At 42.4% G+C, this 10,484-nt stretch overlaps 1 protein-coding gene across 1 annotated transcript; it reads left to right on the plus strand.

The window, feature by feature from the left end:
- Positions 1–4,990: 4,990 nt before the first annotated feature.
- Positions 4,991–10,393, plus strand: CSTL1 (cystatin like 1). The gene is made up of 3 exons (XM_006911457.2): positions 4,991–5,209; positions 8,655–8,768; positions 9,471–10,393. The coding sequence occupies exons 1-3, from the start codon at positions 4,991–4,993 to the stop codon at positions 9,552–9,554; spliced, it is 417 nt and encodes a 138-aa protein (XP_006911519.1). The 3' UTR covers positions 9,555–10,393.
- The last annotated feature ends 91 nt before the right edge of the window (positions 10,394–10,484 follow it).

The following is a 10,484-nucleotide window of genomic DNA, read 5'->3' on the forward strand; positions in this document are numbered from 1 at the left end:
CATCCATCCATCCATCCATCCATCCATCCATCCATCTATCCATCCATCCATCCACCTACCCACCCACCCACCTACCCAAACTGCTTTATCAAGGTATAATTGCACATGTTTAAAGTGAACAATTTGATGAGTTTTGACAAATGTGTCATTGTGAAATCATCACTACAATCTGTATAATGAACACATCTATCACCTAGTTTCCTCTGTCCTTTTGCATTCCTTTCCTCCCATTGCTCCTTATTCCATGGTCTACGCAGGCCCCATATTTCTTACAATTTTATGCTATAACCAGGGCCCCTATTCCCCTATTCTTTTACTGACAAGAACAGGGCTCCTATTTTTCACTTTTCCCATGAACATAACCAACATTCCTAATTTACTCTTATTCCATGGAAAAAATTAGGTTCCCTGTTTTCCTTTTAGCCCATGGCTGTAACGGGGCAACATATTTTTCTATCATTCCATGGAAATGAATAGGTCTTCTATTTTCCCTTCTTGTGTGGACATTACCAGGCCATAGATAGAGCCAGGGCCTCTAGTTCCCTGTTATATCATGGACATAACCAAATGTCTGATTTTCCTCTTTTCCATGGACATGTCCAGAGACCCTACTTACCCTAATTCCATGGACATGACCAGGCTCACTGTTTTTCCTATTAAATGAATGTGATTAGGCCCCCTATATTTCTTCTTTCAACCAGGCCATATGATTTAACCAGGCCATATATTTTCCTTTTATTCCATGGACATGTTCATGCTTCTAATTTTCTTCTTATTCCTGGACATCTAGGCTTCTATTTCTCTTTTATTCCATGAAATCCATCAGACCTCATACTTTTCCTTTTTCCATGGATGTTATTAGGCTCAGTATTTTTCTCTTTGTGCATGGACACAGCCAGTTTCTATTTTCCCTCTTTCATGTGCACGGCCAGGGCTTTTCTCATGTTCCATGGGCATGGCCAGGGTGCCTGTTTCCCCTTATTGCATGAATATAGCCACAATCTCTGTATTTTTCCTCTTTCATAGACATACCAAGGGCTCCTATTTTCCTTTTATTCTATGGACATAACCAGGTCTCCTAGTTTCCCCTTGTACCTAGACGCCAGCACACTCTTTTCTTTTCATTGCATTAAAATAATCAGGCCTAATATTTTCCCTTTCCATGGATTTTATTAGGCTTCATATTTTTCTCTTAATTCATGGGCTTGGCCAGGCCCCTTATTTTTACCATATTCTATGGACATGAAGGGCTGCCTAGTTCCTCTTATTTTATGGACATTAAATTGCTGGATTTTCACTCAGTTTATTTTATGGGTATAACCAGGCCAGTTATTTCCACTTCATCCAATGATCTTAATCAAGCTCCTTGTTCTTCCTTATACCATGGACATTACTAGAATCCTATTTCCTCCTCAGTCCATGGACATGACCAACGCCCTAATTTCCACTTATATGGACATGACCAAAACCCCCCTTTTTTCCTTAGTCTACGGAAATAATCTGTCCTCCTATATTTTTCCTTTGACTCGTGGATATTATACTGCTCCCTATTTTTCTGTTATTTTATGGACATAACTAGACCCCACATTTCCCCTTATTCCATGAACATGACCAGGACTTTTATTTTCTCTTTAGCCTACAAACGTGCTCCCATTTTATTCTTATTCCTAGACATAACCAGAGCCCTATTTTTGCCTTATTCCATGAATATGACCAGGACACCTTTTTTTTTCCTTAAGCATAGAAATGATGGGACCACCTATTGCCCCCATTTTCCTGGTTGTTTCTACTTCCCTTTTCCTTTTTCCAGAGACATGGCCAGAGCCTTCGTTATCTCTTTATTCCATGACAATAATGAGTTTCCCTATCTTCCCTTAACCCACGGTTATTACCATGTCCCATTTTCATCCTATCCTGTGAACATAACCAGGTCCCTTGACTGGAGTTTTTGGTAATTTGTTATAGTAACCATTGGAAACTAATACACACAGACATATCATGCTGCCTATTTTCTTCTTATTCCATGAACATTTAGTGAGTTGAGTTGTATTTCACAAAAATATATATTCAAGTCCTAACTCTTGGTACTTATGAATGTGAATTTATTGGAATATAAAGTCTTTATAGATCTAGTTAAGTTAAGAATCTTAGGATGAGCTCCTACTGATTTTAGAGTAGGTCCTAAATCCAATGACTCATGTTCTTAACAGAGAAAGGATAGAGAGAGATTTGAGACAAATAGACATAGGGGTAGGGAGGGAAGGCCATGTGAAGACAGAGGCAGATTAGAGTTAATATTGCCACAAGCCAAAGAATTCCAGGAGTGACACGATAAGGCCCCATTTCTGGTTTTACTGTAAAGATCTATATTTTCTTCTTATTTTATAAAAATTACCAGGGACCCATTTTTCTCTTACTTTATGGACATAGCCAAGGCTCATATTTCCTGAGAAGATTTATTTTTTTAAATGTACTTTTATGTATGTACATGGATTTTCTAATGTGGCCCACTGAATGTTACTTTTCCTTCCTCAAGTCCACAGTGTGAAAGCATATCTCAGATCTCCAGGGTGGGCTGACCTTGTGCAGGTACGAGCACTCTCACATATGACTCAGAATCTTTATATATCTACTTTACGGTGTCACTCCTGCAACTCAGGTTCAGGGAATTCCAAAGCTGCCATTTCCATTGGCTGGAGAAGTCCTTCAAGGCAGGCTTGGAGGGCCAAGAAGGATGTTGTGACTGGTCCTAACAGGATTTGCATATTGGGGGTGGTCCGGGTCCCAGGAAATTTGGGGCCTGAAGGACCACAGGCTTCAGTGTATGGGCTCAGAGTGGAAGCAGAGTCATGCAGAGGATATTCTTGGGTGCCTGCTGATGCCTGACTGGGAATAGGTTCTTTGCTTATATTCATCTAGTCTCCACGACAATCCAAGATTAGTAGTTTTTTCTATTCTTATATTATAGATGAAGAAACCAAGACTCTCAGGAAGATTAACTCTCCCAGAGTCACCCAATAAAGGATTTTAACGTGGGACAGTTAGACTGCAAGGCCCACTCTTCCCCCACTGTTTCATGCTATTTCTCACAGACCAATGTCTTATTTATTTTTGAACATTTTTTACCTTTATCCTGAAATAATTTTAGACCTACAAAAAGGTTACAGAAATAGCATAAATGTTTTTATATACCCTTTACCCCACTTCCCCAAATGTTAACATCTTACATAATTATAGTACAATGGTGAAAACTAGGAAATTAAAATTTGTACAACACAATTAACTAATCTGCAGACTTTATTCACATTTCATCAATTGTCTCACTAGCGTTCTTTTTCTGGAGCAGGACCCTGTTCAAGATCCTACCTTAATGACTGTTTTAAAAATAGGGAGCTCTTTTGGGCTTCTGGGTATAGGTGATAGGGTTTAGGATCAGCTACCTCAAAATATGACACCTTGGCTCAGGATCAGCTACCCCAAGATATGACACCTTAAGACACCTTAAGCAGAAGGAGTTTGAGAAAATGGCAGAAGCAGAAAGGACTCTCTGACCTCCTCAACCCTTGTCCCTTGAAAATAGGAGATAAATCTCTCTGTGAAAAGAGAAAGGTAGACATTCTTATCTCCAGAGATGGGGAATTTAGGGTCAAGAAGCCTGTATAAACAGACTTTGCTACTTCTTCACCATTTACTACCCATAACCCTAACCCCTTTGTCTTGTCAATGCTTCACAAATTTATTGTTTGTCTGCAAAATATAACAGCTTTCTACTCTGATCATTTCTTTGGGTGGCCATTCTCTTGTGAGGGCTCCTATGTACATGTAACAATTCTATAAAATTTACGTGCTTTTCTTCTGTTACTATGCCTTATGTCAGTTTAATTCTTAGGCCAAGCCAGAGACCCCAAGAAGGGAGAAGAAGATTTCCTTCTTTACACAAGGCAACATGCAGCCTCCAGGGGTCTGGATGATAAACTTCCTTTTAAAATAATAAAAAAAAGTTTTCAATTACAGTTGACATACAATATTATATTAGTTTCAAATATATAACATAGTTAGACATTTATATAATGTGCAAAGTGATCACCCCAATAAGTCTATTTCCATCTGACGCTATACATAGTTATTCTAATATTATTGACTATATTCCCTATACTGTACTTACATCTCAGTGACTGTTTTTATAACTGACAATTTGTACTAATTAATCCCTTCCCCTTTTCACCCATTTTCTAACCTTCTTCCCATTTGGCAACCATCAAAACCACATGATTAACTTCTGAATAAGGTTCATAGTGTATTCCTCCCTCACAGGGTGGCTGGAATTACCTCACAAAGCTCTGCTAGGGTCATACCAAGATAGCAAGAACTGGTGCCAGGGCCTGCAGGCACAGTGGGATCCAGGAGGCAGAAATCTGTGGTGAGTAGGTAGCAGGTGAATAAAGAGAACCTATAGAGAAGCACAAAGAATAGTTGATGGCAGGTTAGATAGTTGGAACCCAAGGTAAGTAAGCAGAATGTACCACACCCTGTTCCATGCCCCTGATTCCTTATATTCCAGTTCAGATATTATGTTCTTCATAAGCCTTTCCCCATTTCCACAAACGGCACTCCTCTGTCCAACACACCAGCTCTTATTGCATAGTATTGTAAAGATCTGTTCTGGGGGATTTCTTCCTTGCTAGGTGTGAAGGCGGGTATTTAGAAATTATGCTTGTCTGAATCACCAAAGAACTAAATGGGAGTGGAAAATGACCTGACCTGGGAGTGGATTGGGCAGCCATACAGAGATATTTCCTTGGCTGGTCCTTTGGTCAAATTGTGGGCAGGGCCTTGGAAGAAAAAGGTTCAGATCTCAGTCTCTGTTTAAATACAGGCAGTCATTTCCTGGGAAAGCTTGTGTTGGTGAAGGCTCCCGAGGGGCAGCGAGTGATCCTGAGCCTGGCACCCTGGAAGGTGCAGTGGATAAGAGGTTTCTGAGGCTGCAGAGATGAGAGTTGGATTCTGGAGAAACCATCTGCTGCTGCTAGCTGTCCTGGTCTTGGTGGCCAAATTGGGTCACTTTCATAGGTGGGGAGGCTTCCAGGAGAAGTCAACGAGCAAGAAAAACATGAATTCAACACTCGAATTCTTCATTGAAAACTACAATAACGTGAGCAATGACACCTACTTATTTCGAGTAGACAAGCTACTTCAAAGTCATATGCAGGTTTGTGCCTCAGTTTCTCCGGATGTTGGCATTCTTGCCTATCCAGACATGCAGATATATGGTGGGGCTTCCACAGAGTACCAAACAATCTTTTCATCAAGTTGGAAATGGCTTCACTTGGAATGGGCAAGGTCTAGAGTGGTTCAGAACCTAGCATTAGCCACACTTCCAAAATGGACTGGAATGAATCCCTCACTGTCAGTCTTAGTCTGAAGCACAAATGTCCCCTGAGGTTCTCAACTATTATCCCTTGGGAAGAAGTATCTTTCATTCTGAAATGAGGTCCTACAGGAGTAAAAGCAAATGAGGATAACTTTGCTTTCTTTGATGGCCTCATTTGGCAAAATATAAATGTTCTCTGCAGGTTCCCCTCAACATTAACATTTCAATGTCCAGGGTTATAAAATCTAAGTCTGGACTTTCTAGCTGTGTTCTGCAGAAACCTGGAATTACACAGAGGGTTTTTTGTTTGTTTGTTTGTTTTTTGCCAGGAGAGCAGGGAGAATGAGGACTATGCTTCGAGCAGATATTGTTTTATGTATAAAGTTTTCTGATATCAGTTGAAGGGTGATAAATGAAAGAAAAGTTTTTTGAAAACCCCTTATGTTGGTACAACCTCCTCTTAAGTTCAGATAGTAATATTAAACAAAAAATTTAACCTCCATAGCAGAAAATCTTTAAGAAAGGTTTTACCAAGTCAAAAAATGCCTGTCAGAAAACCAGTCTTGGGACATGAAGTGCAAATCACTAGCAGATGGCTAGGTGTTAAAGACATACATGTCCATTGTCTTGGAGTTTACAAGCATTTTTATGTATCAAGTAGCGGGTAGGGAAAAGAAAGATGTAAGCTGTCTTAAAGAATTTACATTAGCTATAGATAAAGGGGTGGTAGAAAATGAATCAAGGCCAGCTCTGGGATAGGCACAGAGTCTGCAAAAAGAAATGTCTGCTCCTGTGGATTGGCCGTCGGCAGCAGTCCCTAAAATCCTCATGTAAACAAGAAGCAGAGGCTCCTAGAGTCCAATGGGGCCTGGCTAGAATAATCTGCGAAAATAGCCACCTAGAAATTAATCCGAAATTCCAACAGATATAGAAGGAATGTGAGCAGTCTTGTTAGTTGGCCCATAACCATTAACAGACTAACAGTTCTATCTCTTTTTCTCACTTTCTTTCTCTCACTATCTCTTTCTCTCTTTAATTTTTTCCTTGTCAGTAAACTATGTAAGGTAAGGCAGAGGCAATACTACATCTTACTTCAATTAACTGTATTAAAAAAAATAATCGACTAGGAGAAAAGGGCTCTGATCGGAGAGGGTCAGCGGGAACAGGAGAAACCAGGCAGGGCATGGGGCAGAGAGGGGCAGGTAGTGTTAATGTGACACAGATGGGTCTCACTTGGCAGCGTATTCCTATCTCAGTAACACACATTTGCCGGTGCTAGTCAGGGCCAAGAACATTGAGTAACTTAGCCACAAGATGGCGGCCCTCGACCAAAGTTCTTGCAGAAGTTTGTGTTTTCCCCATCAGTCCTCTCAAAGATAAACCCGAGAATCTGAGGAGTCTTGTCTTGTGGAATCAATCCATTGCCATTAACAGTTAATTCTGAAAGAATTGTGAGCAAACTTTTGATGTCATTCAAATGGATGAATTGACAAGAGTGAGTGTGCCCCTTTGGTAGCTGGGTGACCTGGGGCAAGGATCCCTGGGTATCCCTACATATGTTACCACATGATTGTGTTCATCCTAATATCTCACAAAGGGATGTAGGAGGTGGGCACCTTCTGGGTTTAACAACCATATCTTCCTAATTGTGGGATCTTGGTCAAGCGCCATCCATACTCTGCAGGCCTCATTTTCCTCACTGCAAAGTGGGCTGAATAAGACTGAAGCAGCACTTGTAAAAATATTTGTATCATTATGATTATTTCTATTGTTATTTAAAAGTCAAGTCTAATAATAAGAAAACACTTTGTACTAGAATGTTAGAATGGCCAGTGTTTCAGTTTCTTCATATGTACAGAGGATGCTGAAGGCCAGTGTGATAGTGCTTGGTACAAGCCCTGAAAGATACCAATGCCTGGATGGAACTGTCCTCTGATGAAGAGCTCAGGAGCCCTATCTTGAGGTCCTCTCATTGGACGCAGGGACCAGGATGGTGGTACTGCCCTCAGGCCCCCTCCCCTGCCACACTGTACTTCTTGTGGTTTTCTAGGGGTGCTTTCCTCCCAAGGCCAGTGTGATCACTCTCTCCTTCTATGGCCACTCCAGGAAGTGCAAGCCTTCTTATTTGGTTTGGCCACTGCATTTGGACAAGGAAGCAGAAAGTTTCAGGAGCTTTTCCCCTCACCAGGTAGAACTCTAGTTCACACAGTTATTGGGGAATCCAGCCCAGTTTCCAATATAAACCATTTGTTAGTTTCACTTCTGGATATGAGGCTTACCTGCCCCCAAAGACTTTCCCAGTCTTTTGCCCTCATGTCTTCAGACCTCGCACTTGAACATGAGTACACGAAGATATATCTCAACAACAGGAAGTAGCCATGGTGTGCGTTCTCCATGGTCTATGTATTCACCATTCAGATACACCACAGGAAGAAATTGGCATTGTTCTCCCCATTTTCTAGATGAGAAAACTGAGACTCAGGGAGGTGGAAGGACTTTGGCCAGGATGTTAGACTTGGCAGGGGTAAATTGAGAACTCAAGCACAATTCTCTTCTGACATTCTCTCAACTCCATTGCTGCTTCAGAGTAATGTTCCCAACACTTGCTAAAACATTTATTTATTTGTAATTATTAAGTTACTTTAAAATGTTTTATGCATTCAGTGAAATGCATGCTTCTCTTTAGCCCATGTAATAACTCCTTGAGCAGGCATAGTTATTATCTGTATTCTGTAAATGAGGAAACCAATGCTTCTAAGGCACTTGCTCAAGGTCACAGTGTTAGTGGGTGGGAAACAAATGCTCCAAATCTGCTTGATTCCTAAGCCTGTGTTTTCAGCTCTGTTGCTGGACTGTCTCTCATTGGGTTGGTTGGGAAAGAGAGTAGGGAGGAAGGACATGGCTGAAGGGACTGGGAGAGCTGAAGAATAAGGTGTAGCCAGCTCTATGCATTCTGAGGGCCATGTGCACAGACCTGGGGGAGCTCTGGGCTGCCAGGAAGCCAAGCTCGGTGTGTTATCTCCCTCAAAGGGAACAGGTGAGACCCATCTGTGACTGCAACAGTGAAGCCAATGTGGAGCAAAGGAATGGGCTGCACATACAGTGGGTGCTGATGAAGGACCATGGTACCAGCCTGAGGGGAGGAGGAAACCATGATTTGGTGGATGAGCCACACACAAGGACTGTGGCTCCTGGGGCTTCACTCTCCATTGAGCCTTTTCTGGAGAGAATCAGCAACTGGAGGCTTTGAGTCAAAACTAACAGTGACATTGTTTCTCGATAGCTCACGTCGGGAGTGGAGTATCTGGTTACTGTGAAGATTAGTCGGACCAAGTGCAAAAGGAACAGCACAAAAAGTCACTCGTGCCCCATTCAAGGCAAGAAGAATTTAAAAAAGGTGTGTGGTGGCAGTCATCTGAGAAGGGACTCTTGATTAAGAATGAGAAAGTAAAAAATTTAAAAGTTAACATGAATTGGACATTGACAGCTTTTTCAGCTGTGCAGACTGGGGCAGAGTGGGGCCACAGCCTTAGAGCTGCTTAGGGTGGGAGGAAGGCTCTCTCGTTGGGCAGTCCCCCACCTCAGGGCTGGCATAGGCCTGGCCCCAGGCCTCCAGATCACCTGGCCCACTCTAGGCCCTCAATGGAAATAGCATATTTTTTCCTTGGGGATCTTGTTCTGGGGTCAGCTCGCACTCTCTAGGTCCCTGAGGTTTGTCAAGTTGTCTCCTTGTCTTCTAGCCTGTGCCCCGCCTTTTTCTGGTCCTTCCTGATGGCTCCACCTACTGACAGATATGAGGGTCTCCCTGTACCTGGGTGCAGATGTAGGACTGGGGTTGGGAGGAGGGATATCGAGGCATGTCGCTCCAGGTCTCACATGACTGGGCATGGAGAGCCCCAGGCAACATTTCTGTTCTGAGCCTGGCACCCCACTTCCCCTACCTCATGACTGTGAGCAGAACCTGCCCACTTATGTGGTTGGTGCACAACCTCAATGATGGGTTCAGACTCCCCGGTGAGGGCCTGAGAGGCAGGAGCTTTTTGTTTGTCTTCAAAAAATATTTCCCTGAAAGCTGATTGTGGTCTTTCTCCTTTCACAGAGTTTCATTTGCAATTTTTTGATGTACACTGTGCCCTGGATGAACTATTACCAGCTTTGGAACAACTCCTGTCTGGAGGCCTAAATGAGTTTGTGCAAAGATTCTTGATGAAAACTTAGATGTTCGCACTGTGCACTTTCTGTTACAGACTTCTGGACAGACCTCATTGCCCTCAGCAGGGTCTTGTTACATACCCACTTGCACTCACATACACTCGCATTTACACTCTCACACACACATTCACAGTAAACACATCCACTCACACACACACACACGAACTAACTCACACTCTTGCACCTTACATAGTTCAGTCACACATACACACAGCACACATACATCCACACTCACATAAATGCAAATATGCATTCACACACATATTCTCACACTCACTTATGTACATATTCAGTGGTCTTTAGGGCACTGGTGCGACTTGAGCAGAAGGTTGTTAACACTTTACAGGAATCTCAGCCCATATATCTGAGGCATTTCATTATTTAGGCACATCCTGACTTCTGGCCCAAGCTTGCAGGAGCTCTGTTTCTTCCCTATGCACATATAACTCTGTGACTGACACATGTCTTGTGTGTGTGTTAGAGATCCCCAAGACCAAACCCTAGGATCAATTGATTCACTAGAAGGACTCCCAGAACTCAGCATAGAGTCACATTCACAGCTATGATTCCTTACAGTGCAAGGACACAGAGCAAAATCAGCAAAGGGAAAAGGCAAATGAGAAAAAGTCCCAGCAAACCAGGCACAAGCTTCCAGAATCCTCTCCCAGAGTAGTTACGCAGGACTTGCTTATGGCCACACATGCGAAATATTGTCTACTAGGGAAGCTCTTTAGAAACTCAGTGCCATGGGCTTTCACTGGAACTGGTCACATAGAAAGCCTTTACCTAACATGCATCCAAATTTCAGACTCCCACAGAGAAAGCAGATGTTCAGCACAGATCACATTGTACAATGTAGATACAGTGAGGCCCTTTTATTATTTAAGGGGTTTTATATCAG

The sequence above is a fragment of the Pteropus alecto genome, unplaced genomic scaffold, assembly GCF_000325575.1.
Source record: "Pteropus alecto unplaced genomic scaffold, ASM32557v1 scaffold124, whole genome shotgun sequence".
NCBI lineage: Eukaryota > Metazoa > Chordata > Mammalia > Chiroptera > Pteropodidae > Pteropus > Pteropus alecto.

Bases quoted from the DNA above. Each gene is read 5' to 3' on its own strand.
- CSTL1 (XM_006911457.2), top strand. From the start codon at position 4,991: ATGAGAGTTGGATTCTGGAGAAACCATCTGCTGCTGCTAGCTGTCCTG. The intron at 5,210-8,654 runs GTTTGTGCCTCA...GTTTCTCGATAG, and splicing joins TACTTCAAAGTCATATGCAG to CTCACGTCGGGAGTGGAGTA. The intron at 8,769-9,470 runs GTGTGTGGTGGC...CTCCTTTCACAG, and splicing joins GCAAGAAGAATTTAAAAAAG to AGTTTCATTTGCAATTTTTT.